At 39.2% G+C, this 22,246-nt stretch overlaps 1 protein-coding gene across 1 annotated transcript; it reads left to right on the forward strand.

Annotated features, from left to right (window-relative positions):
- Positions 1-15,816: 15,816 nt before the first annotated feature.
- LOC133832548 (uncharacterized) lies at positions 15,817-16,929 on the forward strand. The gene is made up of 2 exons (XM_062262874.1): positions 15,817-15,987; positions 16,087-16,929. Exons 1-2 carry the CDS (start codon positions 15,817-15,819, stop codon positions 16,927-16,929), a joined length of 1,014 nt encoding a protein of 337 aa, XP_062118858.1.
- Positions 16,930-22,246: the final 5,317 nt, after the last annotated feature.

Genomic DNA, 22,246 nt, shown 5'->3' on the forward strand with positions numbered 1-22,246 from the left:
AGGTTTGTAAATCTCAATCTAATTCCAACTTGTAGTAGCTTCAAGCAATCTCCAAGGGGAGGCTAGGAGTAGAAATTTTTTGAAACCAAATTCAATTTGTGTCAAGCCTTTTTTCATCTCCATTGATTCACATGAAATCATACTCTTTATAATTCTATGTAACTAGGGCTACTCTCTAAAAGGTCATCTATCCTTTGATATTATTTGTATTATTCTTCCATAGTGTACATTATTATCTTGTGTTCACTACTACAAAATACCATTTGCGGGACACTTTTTTAGGACACGCACCTAAATGCAAGTCCTTAAAAATATTTATGGAGTTTTTAGGACACTCATCGAGAGTCTTGAAAAAACACAATTTAAGACTCGCAATGAGTGTCCTAAAATGATATGTGAGTCCTAAAAAAATCATGGTTGAAAAATTAAGAATGGTGACTATTTAGGACTTGCAAAGCGAGTCCTAAAAAAGTAGTAAGGACTCCTTAAAATTGTTAGGAAAAGGAACACATAAAGCTTCATTTTATTCAAAAATTGGGGTCAAAATTTTTCAGCACAAAATAACACAAAGAGAAGAAAACTCAGTCCCATTTGGGGATTTAGGTTTGGTCACATTTGGGGATTTTAGTAGGGTTTGCTGGACGGAGGAGCGTGGGTGAATGATGGCTGCTGGGTGGTGAACGATGATGGAGGAGGCGAGCAGCAAGCGTCGGCTCTCAGGACCCAGGGAAATCTTCTCCGGCGTCGTGGGTTCTCGGCTCCATCATCTCAGTTTGCGCCGGCGGCGCTGGTTCTCGGCGGCGATACGGGTTCTCGACGGCGCTGGTTCTCGGCAAAGGGTTCCCGTTCACGTATGGTTCACGCCCAACAGGTTTTCTTTTTATTTTTTTTTAAATATTTCATTATAAATAATTATATATATAATAAATAAATATATATATATATACAGCAACATGTTTTTTCTTTGGTTTTCTTTTCTAATTTTGATCTGCCGCACTTGAATCTTGTGAGGCCAGGACCCTAATACTATTATTTAGAACCAGAAAATCCTTCCTGCTCATCTCCTCCATATTCCTTTTATCATCGTCATAATAATGGTGTCTTTGTTTTAAACCTTTTGTAAATCTACTTGTGATGCTGGCAAGATTAAGTCAATAGCTTAGATGGGGTTGGGAGGGAATTTTTTTAGCTATTCTCCCTGTATCGATTAGCAATGGCTATTATGGAAATCTACTTGAAACGTTGAAAATCAATCCTTAAATTATATCAAAACACATTACACAAGAAGCCATATCCCCAAAATTGCATTAATTTGTGATATAAACTAATGTTATGGACTTGTTGATTATGAACATAATTGGTAGAACTTGTTGTTGTTCTGTACACTCATTCACCTATAGAGGTTTGAGTGACTTCTACATCTGCTAAGGTTCATGATATTATTATTTACCATGTACCAGCTTGATATTTGAAAGTATGAAGTCATACATAAAAAAAGTATGAAGTGATTATATTTTAGAATTGGTCTCTGTAACAGTGGACTTGCACTGAGATATAATATCTATAATACTTATCCCTCCCTTCACTACGCTATTTTGTTTATTTTTATGACCACGTTTCTTCTTCTCCTCCTCCTTATGTATCTGTATATTTCTCTCTATGCAGTCTTTCATTGATTTGCAATTTCCAAATGGGCAATTGATTTGTGTCTCTGGTGAGGGGTTAAGTACAAGTGCTTTCTTACCAGTTTGTGGAGGTCTTCTTCAAGTTCAAGGTCAATATCTATGAGAGATGAGATTTAGTTTCTCTTGCAAGGTTTTCAAACTGATTACGTACTTTAAGATCTTTATTTTTCCTTAATGTTGGTTGAATTTGTTTTTTTACTCATTAGAACTAAGAATTTCTCGTTAAATGTTGTGTTAGAATAAATGGGGAACACACATCACTCCAACGATACAATGGCCAGACAAGTCTTTTACATTTGGTCTTGCACAAGCTTTGGCTTTGCAGAGATCTGGTTGGTGAGGCCTACAGTTCAAGTCAGGTTAGTTTCTTCTTTATTATACTTATTTTGAGATTTGAAAATGTAGATTATGAAAAGAATCATGGATGGGCTCCAAGTCAAAGCTACTTCTTAAACTCTTTGATAGTACACAAATTGTGGCTTGGGCTAGGTTCTAATGCAGAATGGGTTTTATTTTGAGATGTTACGTGTCAGATTTAGATAGTTGATTTCCTATCTTGTGATTTATTTTGCTCCTTAACATAAAAGAAATCTTACCATAGTATTAGAACTTGGCTCTTTTGCTCTTCTGTCATATGCTACCCTACTAAGTCTTGCCTATATGGGAACTCAGCAAAATGGTCCCTATGTCAATACCGTATGATTACAACTATTCCTACCATATGGTATTGTGTTAGAAAACCAACATGAGAACTGGGCCTGCCGTATGATATGGTGCTAGAAAACCAACAGGACAAGTAACCATCGTATTGGTCTAGCTGGGTGATTTGGTATTTTTTTTTTCAGAACAGAAGCTGGTTTTTTAACTGTTTGAACTATGATGTACAATTGCTATCATTATGTAGTATTACGTCCTCATAAACAGTCACTTGAGTAGTTGGTTTGAAGCTTCATTTATTTGGTTTTACTATGGTAGTCAGTAGTGTGTTTTCTATTAAGCTCTAGGCTAGTTAAGTCTAGATAATAATTAAAAAAAATAGACAATTTTTCCCTATTAAGTATTCTTTTACTAGTTTATTGCTTTCAACGTGAATATTGTTTTTTCATGGAATTTTAACCATTTTGAATAGTATTTAGTCCATCGAAATTCATGTTCCTATGGTAATTTCATATGATAAGTCATGGTTTGGGGTTGTATGTACTTTGCCAAGGACCATACAAGTTTTCTCAAAAATTGGGAAGTCATCTTTTTGTTTTTTTAGCATTTTTTCCTTTTAAGTTTTTATTACTATTTACTCGTCAGAATTTATTACACTTGGTGTTTATATTTTTCTGGTTCTATGATTTGTAACAATCAGTTTATGTCCAACATTGGGGGGAAGCAATCCTGGAGTGAGGGCAGGACTCATTCATTAAGTCAAAGAACACCTAAATCTTATATGTGGGTTATGCACTAGCGACACATCCTTCAGCATACGCATCTGTGTCGGTAAGTTATTTTTTTCCAACTTAGCAACATGGTATTAAAGTTTCCATAGCATACGCAATGCGAGTCCTAAAAAACCTCAATTTTTAAGGGTCTTAAATAGAGGACTCGTGCCCCGCGAGTCCTAAAAACTTTTTTAGGACTCGCAATGCTAGTCCTAAAAATCATTTTTTGTAGTAAACGTTTGATTTCTTTGAATTACAATTTTTAAATTGTTTTGATAAGCCATAATCCCAACAATTTATGGTCAAAGATTAAAGTACACACCAACAAATAAATGAAATATGTATTGTCGTTAAAAATTATTGGAAATTGAACTATAACTTTTATACAAGATTATAGATTTGTCATATGTTCTTCCCCTCTCCCCTCCAAAAAAATAATAATAATAAGAGAACAATGGGAATGGGTAACGTTTGAGAAAATACTTTAGTTGGGAAGTTTAATTTGAGCGAGAAGATTTTATTTTAGTGAAAATATATAATGTTTTGGAATTAACTAAAGCACACGACCACATGTGTATAACTAAATTTAATAAAACAACAAGAGAGTAGGATGGTGTATTTTTTTAATTAGAAACCTTTTTATTTCTAACTGGAAACTTATAATTGATTATAATATTCTAAAATTTGATGTAGAAATAGTATAGACAATCATACAAAATCAGCAAAATAAATAAATAAAAATGGCAAACACATTAATAAGCAAGAGTTTGAGCATGTCATGATATGTTAAGATTATTAATCAAGTAGGAACTTCTTGATCATCATATTTGTCAATGACACTGAGTCAATTTGAATGACTATAAATAATTTAAAGAGTTGAATTCAAGTAAAACGACACAAATAATTTTTATTGGTTCAACCCCAAGAATTGGTAATGACCTACGTCCGGTTTCACCTATATTTATAAAGTCTCTTAGTGGGTCATGGGCCTTGCAAAATTATATAGGCACTACACGTGTAGTGTGGGATTTACTACAACTGATTACATATTTAAAATAATACGAAAGATACATTCAAATATAAGTTACATAAATATCTCGTTAAATTCAGATCATTTTGGTTGAGGGTTTTGTACTGTGAGCATATCTCTCTTCGAGCAGCTTTATCAGGTTATTGTATCTTCGACTAGCTCCTTTCAACTTGAGCAACAAGCTTTGTGTAACTTCAGTCACTGGACTGCGAATAACTTCCTTCATGCTGATTGAGCACACTCGAGCAGCCCATTCATCTCATTTGCCACATCAGCATGTTCAATTTTGGGTTAAACATCCCCCCCCCCCCCCCCCCCAAGTTTATCTTAGTGCGTCAAGCACTAGATAATCTTGTATCTTTCGACCAGGCTGGTGCTTTTTTGAATTTTGACATACCAAAAAAAAATGAAGTAGCACTTTTGTGAGCAATGATGATATTTTTTGTATAAAGTGGCAGTTTTGTTTTCCTAATGCATATAGTAGTCAGATCAAATAAGGTAATGATGATTTCCTTTTAATAAAAAGAGGCGACGATTCATTTTTCCATGCAGCTGACGTCACATCATCTCAAAAATCCATGATGAATTTTTCCTTGATGACGACAGCTGCTCGAATGCGGGCAAGGAGGCTATAAATAACATTGCATTTACTACTTCCCTCACCTTCTTCAAACTCTTAAAACTTTCTATATCTTCAAAATCTCTCTCAAACCTGAAACTTCTTTCTTTCAATCTCTGAATCCTCAATTCAATCTTCTTGAAGTTCTCCTACAAGAAAGTTTGCTCAATCATCACTTATTCTTTTTTTCGTTGGTATCTTTGTGAAATTTGTGGTAATTTTTAAATTTTCACTTTGAAGTTCTTGGTGCTCTTGAGCAAACTATGAGAACTTTGAATTTCTTCTTGAAAAATTGCTAATTTTATGGGAAAATGGGTGTTTGGGAAGTAAGAAAATGAACTATAGGCTTCGTCCTTGTTTGATTGCATGTTTGATACTCGGAAAATTTGTAGAATCGAAGGAAATTTTTTATTTTGGATTTATGAAAAATAGTGGGAATTTTCCCTCCAAATGGTAAGTGGAAAGGTTTGTGAAAAACCTTTCAAACTGCCTTTTGGATCCATTTTTATACCTGGTCAAATAAAAATTGTGTTTATTCAAGTAGCACACTCTCTTTAGGCACATATATGATGGACGAATAATTCACTTCCCCTTTTCATGTAACTAGATGTATGCATGCGATCACTGGGGAAGTGATTATTCAATTGACCCAGATTTACTCCAAATGTTGGTCGATGAAGTGGATCAAAATCGACTAGATATTGATCTAAACCGCGATACTTCTGAATCTCCTGCTTAAACTGGGGTGCAATCCCACCAATATAATTTTAACGCCCCACGTCACTATGGCTGCTTCCTGGAATGACGACTGGCCCTACAAATCAACACGAGTTTGTCCAGTGTGCTTTGTCCTCACTCAAACGCTCCCCAGGAGGTCACCCATCTTGATATTACTCTAGGTCAAGCACACTTAACTTTGGAGTTCTCAAGTGATGGGCTACCGAAAAGAAGATGCATCTTGTTGATATAGGTAGTACCCATCAATCTATTTAAGCCTTCTTCAACTGTGTAGTCCCATACCTACACAGTCTTAGAATCATCGCACTTGACCTTCCCTAGGCGATGTGGGATTGCATAGCTTTACCCAGTCTCTCCCCCTACAGATCACAGGATATTGATTGCCACAATAATTTTCATTTGTCCTTGACTAGTAGTATTGCCTTGATGAGTTGCATGAAGGAATAACAAAATTCCTTCCAATATATTGGACCTATGTTGTCCATCCTGACTCTGTTGATACTCTCCCAATCATAATCTCAAATAGTGGGAGGGCAACGAGCATGAGTTCAATAGTTGAAAAGGTTGTAACTATTTCTTTCTGTTCTCCAGATATGACCAGATTAAAGCAAACCACCAGACAATGAGCAAATGTAGACCCCCCATGTTGTAAGGCAAGCGACCACTGAGAATAATGTCCAACAACCAAGGTAAAATGAGCAGCCTGCAATTGCTGCACAAGCTGTAGAGGTGACAAATACCCTTAGACTCTGGGAAAAGCTCATGCCTTAAGAGAAGAAAAATGTGACATGGCATGTTGTCCCAGCCATCACTCTTTCGAGCAATGCTATTGAAGGTTACCCCGAGAGGTACAACATCCGGGGGATTAATATGGTGACTCCTCAGGCCGACCAGCATGCTAACTTGCCTAGTGGAGCCTTTAGCGCCTGGTCGTGATTTCATATCTAGGTCGACGCCACATTGCCTCTCCACGAGTACTTTAGGGGTGTATCTGAGTACTTTTGTATTGCTCCATTCAAGTTCACTCCCAATGGGTATTTAATGCTTTCATCATCAGATATCCTCTAATACCTCTGCAAGTGGGATCCTCTAACTCCCCACGAGGTCTATTATCTATTTGACCTCAAGTCCAATCCAGGTCAACATGGTACTGGATTTTTCTACTTCTGCCACAGGGACACGAGCAAAGATATGGGCAAAGTGTTCCTGGCCGAGCCCACATTTAGGAGTAATGTGTGCACATAATATAAGGAATATTTTCTAACAACTAACCTGGTCGCACAAAACCTATCTTTCCAACAAGGAGGTATCAAGCTTTTCCTCAATTTTTCTCTCTTTTCTTTGTCTTATCAATTATTACTTAGCTTATCTTACTTCGTTGTTTAGGCCCATGGGAACAACCTCTTCTCACTTCAAGCATGCTCACTCAACAAGCCTTACTAGAGAGCCTCACCCATGACGAGAAAGGTTTTAGGCTGCTAGTAAATAATGCCAAACTTAGGCTAGTTGGCCTGCTCGATCCCAAACAGACAAACAAAGATGCAACCATAGGGAGTGTTACTGGTGGAAAGGTTGCTGAGCCGGAAGTTGGTGAAGAAACAAGGCAGAACGAGCCGCCCCATTCAGCCCTTACTCCAACAAGGAGAAGAACAAGGGGAATAAGCACTAGGGAGTAGGATGATGCTCCTCGTACTAGGGCTACATAACCCTTTGAAGTTAGAGGAAATGGGAAACAGGTAATGGTCAAAGATCCCCTGGACATGTCTTTTTCCTCTACAGATGACGAGGAGGACCCCCCAAGTAATAGATTAAAAAATTACATTACTTCTCATGTAGCTAAGTGTAAATGTAGGCTTTTTAATTCACCTTACTCGAACAGTAGTGTATACATGGGTACCATCTTTTTTATATCTGTATTTCTCGAATTTATTTTATATTTCCTTGAATTTTTCTAACATATCTTCTCTTGATTACAGTCATGTCAGACTCTGAGATCTTTGAGCTATACACTTCGAAAGGAAGGCCACCGATAGTGTTGGGTCGAGCAAAGAGCCTGCAGCCAAACATCCCAAGCAAGGCCCTCCTGCTCCAACAATTACCCCTCCTTCCACTCAGACTTCTTCAGCCAACCAAGCTCCTCCTCTGTCAAGCAGTTCTCCAATAGCCTCGATAATTGATACGAGCCCCTCTCCAGACATAGTTCAATGCCTTAAGGCCTCTGCCGAGATGATATGCAACAGTACAATCAAGCCCTCTCAGCACCGCCTAAGTGATGAGGCCTTTGTAGCTCTCGAGGAGGTCTCCGTGGACTAGGATTTTGGTCGGGCCATCTCAGAGGTCCTGTCGGTAAGTATTTTTTCTTTATTTGTGTATTTGATCAAGTTTTTTTGCTCGCATCTAACCTTTTGATTTTTGCAAGGTGTGATGGCTCTCACTCACACTCATCCTCGGGCAAAGGTTATTGTTGATGAGCTAATAAAGACAAGGGCCACTTTGGAGAAATTCAAAGAGGCTAGTAAAATAAACCATGAGGCGATAAAGGAACTCGAGAAGGATCTCAATGAGAGGAGCACTGAGATCGAGGGGAAAAGCAAAGTCATTAAGGCTCTCTATGAGAAGGAGACGAAGATGACTCGCCTTCTCGAGGAGCACAAGCAGAAGTAGAAGGGCAACGAGGAGTGGATAAAAAAGCTCGAGGAGGAACTTTCTCATTAAAGGAAAAACACTCTTCAGATATGGGTAGGCTTAAAATGTTGCCTCCAATTTTTTTTTCATTTTCTGGAAAATCAACAAGGAGGCAAATTTTGAATAGCAACTTGCTGGTCTTTGAGAAAATAAGATTTTGAAGTGCATTGCTCACGAGGCTGCTGAAGTTGTTGAGGTTGCTACTCCTGAGACCCTTGAGCCATAAATCTCCTTGAATCTGAATGGCAACTAGTATCGTGAGAAGGTCGAGGAGGATATGGTTGACCAATGATGTCTTTTTATTTTTCTCTTTTTACTTTGGATCATCCGAGCAACAATGTCGGTGGTGTAAAAACATGGGATGTTTGAGCAACTTTTAATCTTAAGTATTATGTGTAATATTTTTCTTGCATTACATACACCATGTTGCTCATTTAATTTAGACTAGATATAACAATTAATTGCTATATAAGTTTTCTAACTTTCTTGCTCATGTGAACAAGCGAAGTTCTTAATTTCTATGTTCTTTTTAACCAAAGCACAATACTTTATAAATCATAAAAAAAATTAAGTATTACTCAGTTGTGCTTTTTACACTTTTTCTTATGAGTGATGACGTATACCCTATATGCTCCCTAATGATAGAGGAGGTAAGTCCTTGGTCAATTACCAAATAACCAAGCTTGTTCGAGCTAAACCTACTGCTCGCAATAATATTCATAAAGCAGTACACTTGTTAAGAAAAATCACACATGTTAAACAATACTTGTTAAAATAACAAAAATTGGCAAAATTATAATGTGTCAAGCACACTCCCTTGTAAATAACTTGTAATAAAATGGAGAAACTCGTGTCTATTGGATTACGAAATTCGTACGAGCAATAAATGTTTTTGAATGAAAACATTTGGAAATGAATTTTATTAACTAACTAGTCATTTAAAAGGGCATAAACGTGCCTTTCGACCATGTAAAAACAAATAATCCAGGAAATAATTGGTTATTACATTAATGGGACAAATCATGCCTTCACAACCAAAATAACAAAAACAAGAAATACACTGGTCGAACGAAATGGGCAAGTACGTGTCTGGTGACCATTGTCATTGATAATACTTTCTAAGATGTTTTCCATTCCAATATCTTGCGAACAGTTCATTGTTTAATCAAGTGATTTTGTACGTGCCTGGCTGTAAAACGTCTACGATCTGGTATGGTCCTTCCCAGTTAGGTCCCAAAACTTCTATTGCTTCAACTTCCCAGTTAGGACCAAAAGTTTTGTTCATAGCTTCAACTTGTCCATTTGCTTGAGGATGAGCAACTGCGAAAAAAAAAAGTTGCGATACCATTTCTTGCATAGAAGTCCGTACACAGATCACTACAAAATTGAGTACCATTTTCTGAAACGATCTTTTTTTGGTAGAACATATCTACATATAATATTTTTTTACCACAAAGTCCACTATTTTTTCGAAGTTATAGTTGTCAGTGGTTCTGCTTCAATTCATTTGGTAAAGTAATCCACTACGAAAATTGCCAATTTGACTCCTCCTTTTCCCATAGGTAGTTACCCGATCAAATCTATCCCCCATACAACAAAAAGCCATGGACTTCGCATTTGTTTAAGCTCATTCGGAGCTGCTCGAGGTATCTTAGAGAATCTTTGGCACTTGTCACATTTTTTCACATATTCTAATGCATCTTCATTCATTGTTCACCAAAAATACACTTGCCTCAATATCTTCTTTGCTAGGCTCTACTCCATGCGTGATTGCCACGGAACCCTTCATGTACTTCTATTATCAACAACTCAACTTCTATTATAGTGACACACCAAAGTAAAGGCATTGAGTACCCCTATCTGTACATCACTCCATAAATAATAACATATCTAGCAGCCTGCCATGATATTTTCATGCTTCGTTTCTGTCTTTGGGAAAATCCCCTACTCTAGATATGTAGCAATCAAGGTCTTCTAGGATGGAGAATTTTCCAGGAGTAATGTTGTTTTTGTTTCATTAATACTCGGTTGGGCAAGGTGCTCGACTGGTATTATGTTCAGAATGTCTGCATCTTTAGCACTTGCTAGCTTAGCTAAGGCATCAACATTTGAATTCTGGTCGTGTGGTACATGTTGTATGGTAAATAGGAAGCCATATTTATCCCTCGAGCTTTGTATTCCCCCAAGATTTGGTTCACGACTAACTATAAATTGCTATAAATCTTTATTTCTAAAGCTTTTACGTCTCTAGGAAGTTGAAGGCCAGGGAGTAGGACCTCATATTCCACTTCATTGTTTGAGGCATTAAATCCAAATCTTAATGGACAATGAATGCGATGCTCTTCAAGTCTAGTTAGAATTATACCAGCTCTAGAGTTGTGCTCATTTGAGGAACCATCTACGTATAAGTTCCATGTTGGCTAGGTTTCCTCATTTACATTTGGTGCTACTACTTGCTTGTTTTCATTTGATACACATGTGCATTCAATAATTAAATCTGCAAATCCCTTCCCTTTTATAGCAGTCCGTGGTTGGTAGGTAATTTCGTATTTCCTAAGCTCTATTTCCCACTTGAGCAATCAACATGATGCTTTAGGTTTTGTAGAACTTGCCTGAGGGGTTGGCCTGTTAGGACTGTAATTGGGTGTGCTTGGAAATACGACCTAAGTTTTCTTGCTGAAAGCAATAGGAAATATGCCAGCTTTTCAAACAGGATGTATCTCATTTCAACCCCTACCAATCTTTTGCTGATATAATATACTGGATGTTGGGCTTTGTCTGCTTCCTTTATAAGTGTCGCACTAACATCATGCTCAGTGACTGCTAGACATAAGAGAAGGGTTTCACCATCAATAGGTTTTGACAAGACTAGTGGCCGCGCCAGATACTCCTTGAGAGCTTGCAAAGCTTTCTCACATTCTTTTTTCCATTCAAACCTGCTATTTCCTCTTAGTAGGTTAAAGAATGGAACACATTTTTCTATTGACTTTGAGATGAATCTGCTAAGAGTTGTTATTCACTCGCTGAGGCTCTGCACATCCTTTATCTTGGTTGGTGACTTCATGTTAATTAAAGCCATGTTTTTCTCTGGATTGGCCTCTATGCCTCTTGAACTGACGATGAACCCAAGAAATTTTTCCAAGCCTACTCCAAACAAGCACTTTAAGGGGTTAAGCTTCATATTGTAATGCATTAAAATAGTAAAGCATTATGCTAGATCTTGAACATGCCCCCATCAATTTTTGACTTAACCAGCATATCATCTACATAGACTTCCATGTTATTGTCTATCTTATGCCTGAACATCATGTTGACTAAGCTTTGATATGTCGCACCAACATTTTTAACATTACCTTGTAACAATATAAGCCTATGTCAGTCCTGAAGCAGATATGCTCCTCATCGAGAAGGTGCATGCTATTTTGATTCTACCCAAAGTAGGCATCTATAAAAGTAAGGACAAGTTAATATTCACTGAGCTCGGTTTCAGCGGACTAGAGTCAGTGGGATAAATAGGGGGTGCGACCTAAGGACGTAGACCTTGTGTAACACCCTGGTTACCCCAGAACCGTTACGGTGAACCAGAAATTTGACCCGCTACCTGAGTCCTTTGGTTAAAAACGTGTTCTAAGTGTCATTAACAGGTTAAGGTGAAAATCAATAAAAAGGAAAGGATATGTTTTATTTGATACATAAAACTGTTCATGGGCCCACAAGAACATTTACAAGTTATTTACAACTCAAAAAGGTCATTACTGTTCAAAAATTACAAACCCGCCGACCTAAGCGGCAAAAATAGGGTAAACCCCCTAGTTCCTCTGAGAACTCCTTGGCCGTGGTGGTCAAGCGGCCGCATATGTACACATCACCACCTAAGCTCTCCACTCAAGGCTGGGTGAGCTTTTCTTTCCCTTAACCTACACCACATAGCACCCATGAGCCAAAGCTCAGCAAGAAAACATGGTATTGTATATAAACATTATCAAATGATTATCATTATAATCACACAGAGCTTATAGCTCTTAAATAGATGAGTGAATATCACTTGAGGTTCTAGAAAACCATACTGAGTGACTGACAAGCAAGTCACTAATTTAAGCAGAAGAGTGGCTACTAGGTAAGCCACTAGACTTAAACAGATGAGAGACTGATGGGTAAGTCTCTAACTTAACAGATGAGTGACTGATGGGTAAGCCACACAAGCGCTTATAATATTCATCGAACTTGAGGTCGGTCTAGCATTAATGCTCTTTGAGTCATCCAATGCAGAATGTCGATTAGATCTAATCTGTGTTGGCTTGCGTGGAACACGCTAAGGCCGTCCTGACTAATGAGTCAGCACTATGTGACCAGTGCCCAGTACCACTGCCGAACCTGACTAATAAGTCACAGCTTCACAGTTGATACTAGCACCTTTGCAAAATCTGACTAATGAGTGAGTACCATACACAAGTGAGCAAGATTTTCTAAGCATTCGATAATCAATCCATGTCCACATTTACACAATCAACATGCCTCAAGAATCATCATGCATGTCACATATGGGTGCAGTTCTCTTACCTCTGGTTCAAGTGAGAAATAATAATAAGAACGACTCCTGAGAATGATCGACCTTTGATTCCTTAGCAGTCACCTAATCACAACCAATGATAACCTCAATTAAAGAGAATCCACAATGATAGGGTCTTAACCTAAGGACCACTCTCGGGACCTCGAAACATGTCCACACGGTGAGTAGATTCGATCCCGGGCCTGAAGGATTGAAAACCCAAGTCAAAAACCCTTAAAAACACTCAAACTGGGACTTTGAAGGAACAGAGTAGTGCTACAGCGCTGAACCCCTACTGCCCCAGCGCTATACTCAGAACCCCCAACATGCCTATCTGCCTCCAGCACTGAAATCCCCTGAAACGCCCTTCATCATCTCCTTCGATTCCCACCTGATTCCAAAGCTTCCAAAACCCATTTTTTATGCCAAATGAACCTAAAAACCATCCTAACATACCCCAAACATCCCAACCATAGGAACCCTAGCCAAAACTCCCAACAAAACCAAAGTCTCAACCTAGAAATCACAGCTGCAAAAACAAGGCTAAAACAGAGCAAACCAAGGAATTCTATGGTTAGAAACTTACCCAAAGCTCAGCTTATGAAGCCCTTCAATGGAGGAACACACTCGCAAACTCCCAAGGCTTGCTTCCCAAGCTTGAATCCTCAAGATTGATTCAAAAATTACAAAGAAAACTGAGAGGAAAATGATACGGGAAAGCTCTCAAACATGCTCTATTTTTCTACCTCTACCTCAGCCAAAAATGGCTTATATCTATCCTAGGGGGAAATGACCATTTTACCCCTAGGTCAATTTAAAGTTTCTAAAGGCTCCCAAGGGCATATCTGGTATTTTCCACCTATCTCGTTAATCTTAATTAACGCTCTCACGGGTGTGATTATGTGAACATTATGGATTGCCGAATATATGACTATGCTTTATGAGTTGTTTGATTATGCTGTGTTATTTGGTTTCTTGCTGGGCCTCGACTCACGGGTGCTTCGTGGTACAGGTAAAGGAAAGAGCAAGGTGGACCAGTCCTGAGTTGGAGAGCTTTGAGGCTGAATGTACATAGTCAGCTGATTGGCCGCCACGGCCCAAGAGTGGTACAGGACGGGGGAAACCTAAATGTCTGTTTTGCCCTTAGAGTGGCTAATAGCTGTACATATATTCTGGAATTTTGTAAACAGTCTTTTAAACTCTATTTCTTTTGGGATCCCATGTATAGAACATTTATTTAAATTAAATGCGTCTTTTATGACCAAAATCTTTTAACCCCAGCTCAACTATGGTTTCAGTAACACGTTTCTAACTAAATGACTTGATTAGCATGTCTTGCTCCTTTCAAACACACAGTGTAAGAGTCTTGGCTATCCAGGGCATTACAGTATCAACTATCCCCCTCATCGTCATCATAAGAATCTTAGTAAGATGTTCGATAGATGCTACTTGCTTCTTGGTCATTTATTCGTATGTATCTTCTTGGCTGGTGTTAGGATTAGTTTTGATATGTTTTTATGGCGTGTTTTAAGATGCAATTTTAGTCTTTTTTTTTTGTTTTGTGTGATATTATGCGAGTGTTTATTGTGTTTTAAGGATTAAGTGTGGTTATTAAGGAAATACCTTGAAATTGGAGTAAAATCGCTTAATTCTTGAAGAAACGGTGTTAAAGGGACTAGGGAATGGAAACTGGGCAAAACTGGGGGTAAAATTGATGATTTTGTGAAAAATTGGAATTAGAGTCGCAACTCTATGGTGTAGAGCTGTAGCCTTAATTAGTGTTAAGCCGCCAGGGAGACAGAACTGAGGCTCAATTAAAATGGGAAATAGAGCTGCGGCTCTACCAGATAAAGTTGCGGTGCTACATACTCCAGAGATAAAATCTGGAATGCGAAGCACACCAGAGTCACAGAGCTACCAGATGGAGTCGCAGCGCTAGTCTGTACGGAAGCAAAATTTAGAGTATTTTTCAAGGGAAATTTTGTCCTTTCGCACATAATTAACTAGGGACTAGAAAAGATTTCTTAATGACATTTTAAAAGAAAAAAACCCTAGGAGACTGATATAAGCACATTGTGGAGGATTGCAAGTGGAATCAAAGAACTTATCATAGATTTTCTTCTTTTCTACTTTTAATTTCTGAAATTTGGATGCTTTCTAATTCTTTTATGGTTGTTATGAATTTTTTCATGAACTAAACTGTTTTTCTAGGGTGTTAATGGATTCTCCTGAAACTTAATTTTGAATTAATGCAATTTTTATGATTTCTATTCTATCTTGTGATCTATTTGAATTTATGATTAATGCTTGTGATTGGCTGGCCATCTATTACATGATTTATATGATTTTGATTCGAAATCTGAGAAGTGAGAATTGATTATGCTGTAATTGGATAGACAGATTTTATTATAGGATGAGAGTACCTATTTGGTTTGTGTAGCTTTAGGGTTGTCTTACTTAATGCCTGTCTTATGTTCATTTATCACAGAGATGTATAAAATTTACATAAGGTTGAGACTTATATATCCTAGTACGAATATAAGTTACTTTTGTTGACCTGCTATTACGAGAGAGAATTGAATAGTATAATTTGTGTTATTGAAATATAAAGTGGATGGTAGATGAAGTTAGTTACCCTAGTTCATTTAATTATTGAATTCTATTTCCTTTGCTATCTTTTATTCCTGCAATTACGTTCTTATTTCAATAGTTTTACTTAATTCTTATAATCAAATTATCATTAACCAAATATAATATTTGGATAAATGATTGGTACTTGGTAACAGTCCTTGTGGGTTCGACATTTCTTACATTATATTATTTGTTAAACAAACGTGTATACTTGCGTGTAGAAAATTCGTAACATATTTTTGGCGTCGTTTCCATGGACTGTTTTTACTAATGTCAAGGAATTAAATCTTTTTCTAATTTTGTTGCTTTTCTTTTATACCGTTCTCATTCTGGTTTTTCGCAATTTGTGATTTCAAGTATTCACACAGTTTATGCGACGACAGGGGTCTGAATATCCTAAAATTGAGAAAACCTGCAGAAGAAATCAGAAACATAAAAGGTTAGAAAGAATGGCTCATAATAGAGGTAACGAAGGGGTTGACAACATTGCCCATGAAAACGCTGAGTATATTAATTATGGGATAGCAGCAGGTAATGTTGGAGAAGCAGGAGTTGGTGAACGAGTTGTACCAGTTCAGCAACCAATACAAAGAAGTTTGAGGGACTATGTGCTACCTACTGTCATGGGGGCACAGTCATGCATTAGACCTCCAGCAGTTGAGGCTAATAATTTTGAAATTAAGCATGCTATTCTACAAATGGTACAATCATCAGTTTAGTTTGGGGGATCAACAACAGAAGATCCAAACTTACATTTGGCTAATTTCCTAGAGCTTTGCGCCACATTTAGGATGAACAGAGTGACAAATGATGCAGTGAGGTTGAGACTATTCCCGTTTTCACTATGGGACCAAGAAAAGAGTTGGCTTATTTCCTTGGAAGCCAATTCAATCACAACATGGGAGGAGCTCACTCAGAAAAATTTGGCCAAATTCTTCCCACCATCGTTATCTGCAAGGTGTAGAGGTAAAATAAACAATTTCAACCAAAGAGATGGTGAGTCGCTGTATGATGTGTGGGAAAGGTTTAAGGAGTTGTTAAGAAAATTTCCCCAATATGGAATTGAGAAATGGATGTTAGTCCATATTTTTTATAATGGTTTGTGTAGTACTACTCGCACAATCATTGATGCAGCGTCTGGAGGAGCATTCATGAGTAAGAGCACTAATGAGGCTTATGATCTGTTGGAAGAAATGGATATGAATAACTATCAATGGCCATTAGAAAGAGAAACCACTAACAAGGTGGCTAGAGTGCATGAATTGGATGGCATCTCGATGTTGTCAGCTCAAGTGGCAACATTGACAAAACAGTTACAGCATCACAGTATTCAAGCTCTAGTTATGCAGATGGAAGTCATATGTGAGTTATGTTGGGGACCTCATTTATTTGAACAATGCACAATGAGGGATTTTAATAACATTCTTATGGAGCAAGTGCAAGCAATAGGGAACTTCCCAAGGCCCTCCAACAACCCATATTCCATGAGTTACAATCCTGGGTGGCGGAATCACCAAAAAATTTCTTGGACAAGTGGTCAGGGTACTCAGCAACAATTTTAGCAGAATCAACCGCAATATCCACGACCTCCTCCTGGGTTTTATTAGCAGCAACCAGTAAGACCTGCATAGCAACCGATGCATGCAAAACAAGATGGTCAGGCTGATGTGTTAACTCAATTTATGACATAAACGAGGTCATCAATTCGGAGCTCGGAAACTCAGATTGGACAGTTGGCCACGTTAATGGCAAACTGGGCTCAAGGTAACTTGCCAAGCACTACTAAAATGAATCTGAAGAGAAATCTTAATGACCAGTGCCAGCTATTACCTTGAGGAGCGAAACAGTGTAGGAGGGACCAAGTATGGAGAAGAAAGTTGAGCAGAAGCAGGATCAACAAACACCTACTATTGAGGACAAGAAGACTAGCGAAGAGAAGGTTACTGAGAATCTTCCAGCAAGAGAAGTGGTACCTCTAGTGTCTATAGATCACCACATAAAGGTTCCATATCCACAGAGACTCCAAAAGAACCGTCTTGACAAGCAGTTTGCAAAGTTCTTAGAGGTATTCAAGAGGTTGCATATCAACATCCCCTTTGCAGAAGTGCTAGAACAGATGCCCAGTTACGTTAAATTTATGAAAGATATTTTATCAAAGAAGAGAAAGATAGAGGATTACAAAACCGTGGCATTGGTCGAAGAGTGCAGCGCTATTTTGTAAAGGAAGCTTCCACAAAAGTTGAGGGATCCTGGAAGATTCACAATCCCATGCACAATTGGTAACTTTGAGTGTAAACACACACTATGTGATTTGGGAGCTAGGATCAATCTCATGCCTCTATCAGTATTCAAAAGACTTGGTTTGGGTGAGGCAAAGGCAACCACTGTTACACTACAGTTGGCGGATCGATCAGCGACCTATCCGAGGGGGATAATTTAAGATCTCCTAGTGAAGGTCGATAAATTTATCTTTCCAGCAGACTTTATTGTGTTGGACATGGAGGAAGATGCAAATGTCCCACTTATTCATGGGCGGCCTTTTCTAGCAATAGTACAAGCTCTCATTGATGTTCAAAATGGAGAGCTTAAACTCAGAGTTCAGGGGGATGAGGTGGTATTCAATGTCTTCAAGGCAATGACATATCCGATGGCTAGTGACAATTGCTATAGTGTGGATGTGATAGATAAAGCAGTTTCGGGAAGAAGGGTGAGTAGTGATGCCTTAGAGGCGATGTTGACGGGTGGTGAGGAAGATGATGATGATGTTGAGATGAAAGAATATGTAAAGTGGATTAACTCTTACCAACCGTACAAGAAGAAATTTGAAGAGTTGGCAAAGGGATTTGAACGACCATTTACATCTATTCGCAGCCACCACAATTAAAATTAAAGTCTCTTCCGGATCATTTGTGTTATGCGTACTTCGATGAGAAGGAGACTTTATCGGTAATTGTTTGAGCTGACCTTTCAAAAATTGAACTGGAGAAATTGTTGAGGGTTTTACGAGCTCATAAATTGGCCATTGGGTGGACATTGGCGGATATTAGAGGAATAATCCCTTCAATAGAAATGCATGGAATCTTAATGGAGTAAGATAGCAAGCCATCTATAGAGGCTCGGAGAAGACTCAATCCAGCTATGACGGAGGTTGTACTTGAGCAGATCCTTAAATGGTTGGATGCCGGGGTGTTCTATTGTAACGTCCTGGATAATCAAGACTGTTACACTGTGTGTTTTTAATCGTGCAAGACTCACTAATCAAGTCATTTAGTTGAAAACATGATCTTAAAGTCATAATCAAGTTAAGATTAAAAGATTTTGGTCATAAATAGATAAATTTGTATTTAATTAAATGTTTGGCACATGGGATCCCAAAAACAAGGTTTAAGGACAATTTACAAACTTTCAAAAGTTCTATACAATCACAAGCCACTCTAATGGAAAAATACGCATTTTAGGTTTTCCTGTCCCTCACTACACCAAATACTCATTTCCATAACACATGAATATAATACTAATGAAAAAGTATTATGGAAAATATTATATATGTGGCAAATGAAAAAGGCGGTGATTTTTTGGGAGCCCGCCACTTGTACATTTTTTTCAGAAAAATTCCTTCCAATTTCGGACTCACCCATTTTCTTCTTCGGCTAAGCACAGTACGTCTCCGAACTCTATCCAGCTTCGGTTTCCTCCATCCCTGCTTCAAATCTCAGCTCAAGTCTCCTCCATCCCTCATATCTCCTCTCTCTCTCTCTCTCTCATCTTTCTCTATCTCTCTGTCAATCAGTTTCCATTCATTGGGTTTCTGTGTTTCACTCCTTCTCTTCGGTCTTGGCAAGCCAGGTAGGTATATTTAGTTTTAGGTGTTATTGGAAGCATTAGCCTCAAAAGTTATCATTATTTTCAAAATTAATTATGGGTTTTGCAGATTGTTGGCAATTTTTCACTCCCTCGATCTTGGCTTAGTTGCACCTCCCTTCCTCACTCAGTCTCCAACCAGTTCAAGACTTGGGTTACCTCAACTACATTAGCTTTCACTAGGTACGGTTTGGGCATTTGCTGATTTGAAATATTTTCAGACTTTTTATTTGAAGCATTCATTTGATTTTGAGTTTTTTCAACTTTGTGGGTCATTGTTTGAGTTTATGTTTAAAGATCATATTTTGATTGCTATTTTGAACTGTTCTTGAGACAAGATACTTTGATTGATTTTTGGCTCTGAAATATACTGGTATAAATGTTGGGAAAGTTGGATTAGATCAGAGAGGCTTTAGTAGTTGCAATATAATATTCTCTAATTGTTCTCAGATTGCTTTCAAGATCATATCTTTAGTCGATTTTATGGGGTCCATTATGACCTAAACAATCACTGATCATCTTTTGTTTCGCATACTCTAATATTTTGGTCTCCTATCACCATAGAAAACATGTTTAGACAACTTAGCTTACTTGGGATTAGAATGGAATCAAATATTTCCATTTTGTTTTTTTTTGGCATGTTTTGAATTGAGCTAAGATTTGCTACCAGTCCTAGTTGGAAAGGAAAAGAATAAAAATGAAAGATGCTTGTTGCTTGTTCCAATGTATATAATCTATATGATCAAATGTATTTGATATTGTTATCCAGATTTCCGGATAGCGTTTAGATGGATAGCCTCGGGGAAGCAGAATTATCAAAGTCTTTCACGAAGAATGACCAGGGCTCGCGGATGGACAGAAAGGCTTCGCCTCACCCGTTTAGTGTCCAGCACACTCTTTTAAGCAACCGCGACCCGGAAGCTCGTCAATTCTCCCGGACTCCCAAAATGATATCCTTCGGGGAAGGTCCTTCCAGGAGAAGCTCTTCAGGTTACCTTCGCGGATGCAGTTCCGTGCCTTGCACGGAAGAAGACCAAGCGGTCGAGTCACCGAGGAGGCATAGTTGGAATGATACTCACCTGACACAGGATCCCGCCCGACAGGTCGAGGCCGCACACATCCCAGCACGCCTAAAAGTGCCTTTTCGCCTACTGTTTCGCTGACAGCCTGGAAAAGACGGCTGCCTTTTGTCATTCCCCATATTTTCATGTAATTATACCTGCGTAGAGCCTGGTAGCCATGCTACGACGGTAATTGTATTCCCTATTTACGACTGGTGTAATTAAGACTCATGAGGGCAGAGTAAAACCTTAATCCAAAACCCTAGCTATAAAGACCTCCTCATTTTACGATAGGAGGGAGGGCGAACAAGTTACCGAGCAAGAACTCTGCCAAAATCTCTCTAGCTTCATCTTCTTCAAGAGAACCCGAGAGAAACATTGTGAGTTTGTGAGGTTCTTGTACACCAGCCATTTTACTATAATTTTCTACAAGTATAATAACATCGACTCGTGGACTAGGGCTCGTTAACTCCTGAACCACGTAAAAAACCTGTTTGTCTATTTATTATTTTGTTTGTATTCGTTTCTGAAAAACTCGGTAAACATTTTGGTGCTTTCATTGAGAGCTGTAGGGAGTTGTTAATCAGCTCTTTTTCTGTGTACGTTTTTTGTATTCACTCCGTACTGAAAAGATGGTGACTACGAGAAAATACGCGGTTGACAAGAATGCTAGGGTCAACCCCGATACTATGATGGAAGATGCGGTACAAAACGAACCCTCGGCAGCCCAGACCGAAGGAGAAAGTACCCACGACTCGGAATACCAAGGTGAAGACCCGACATCCCGCCAGGATCGGGTCAGTACTGAAGATACGACATACTTAGAAAACGAAGAAGAGTATGTCCAAGACGGTTACTACAAAGACGGCTACTACTACGAGAAGGATCCAGAACTGGCCCAAGTAGCCGAAGAACTGGTGGCCACTAAGGCCAAGCTTGCTGAGCAGGAGCACGTCGCCGAAAAAATGCAGCGCATGATGGAGCGCCTCCAAAGCAAGTTCGGAGATCTAGGCGACTCGGACGAGGACGCCTCTGTTTTAGGTGGTGCTGATGCCACCATGCCGGATCCAGCCGCTGCTGGACCATCCAAAGCCGCCCCTAACAAGGGCAAAGAAAAAGTTGGGGAGCCTGTGCGCACTAACGCCCCTACACCTCCTAAAGGCGTGAATCACCAGGCCGACTGCCCCCCCCCCCCCCCCCGCGCGCAGAAGGTCTCTGGCGCTCCTAAGCCCAGACGTCCTTCAGCCCCAAGGGTGGACCTAAGAAGAAGGGTTGGAGGCCAAGTATGAAAAGGCCAAAGGAGAAAAGGCCCGGCCTCGAGGAGATGACCTGCGAAATCATCTCAACGACAAGCTCCGGGGACGTGACCTCTCGGAGAGCGATACAAAGAGGCTCGAGGAATAGATCGCTGCCTTGACCAAGCTGGTCCGGAAGCAAAGTGGGGCCCTGTCAGACTCTGAGGAGGAAAACCCGGAATCATGTATTCGGAGGATCGCGGAAACGCCCCTCCCGGAGAACTTCAAAATGCCTCATATAGAATTATATGAGGGGAGGACAGACCCGTGCACCCATCTAGCTAAATACAACAAGATGATGCAAGTGGCGCGCGTCAGTGAGGATGCCAAATGCATGTGCTTCTCGCTCACCCTTACCAAGTCCACGGAGGACTGGTGGAAAAGATTAGCTCCCGGATCCATCCACAGTTGGAAGGAGCTACAGTCCGCATTCAGGAGGCAATTCATTGCTGCCCGGGACCACGACATGGAGGTTGGTTCCTTAACCAACATCAAGCAGCTACCCAATGAGAGCCTCAAAGCTTTCATTCAAATAATGATGGAAACTGCTGCTAAGACCAAGGTCAGCGATGACATGAAGCTGATCGCCCTTCAATCGGGGCTTACCGTCGGCTCCCTGCTATGGGGAGAAATGCAAAGGAGACGAGCAGAAACTCTGTCCG

This window comes from Humulus lupulus, chromosome 4 (assembly GCF_963169125.1).
Source record: "Humulus lupulus chromosome 4, drHumLupu1.1, whole genome shotgun sequence".
NCBI classification, from domain to species: Eukaryota; Viridiplantae; Streptophyta; class Magnoliopsida; order Rosales; family Cannabaceae; genus Humulus; species Humulus lupulus.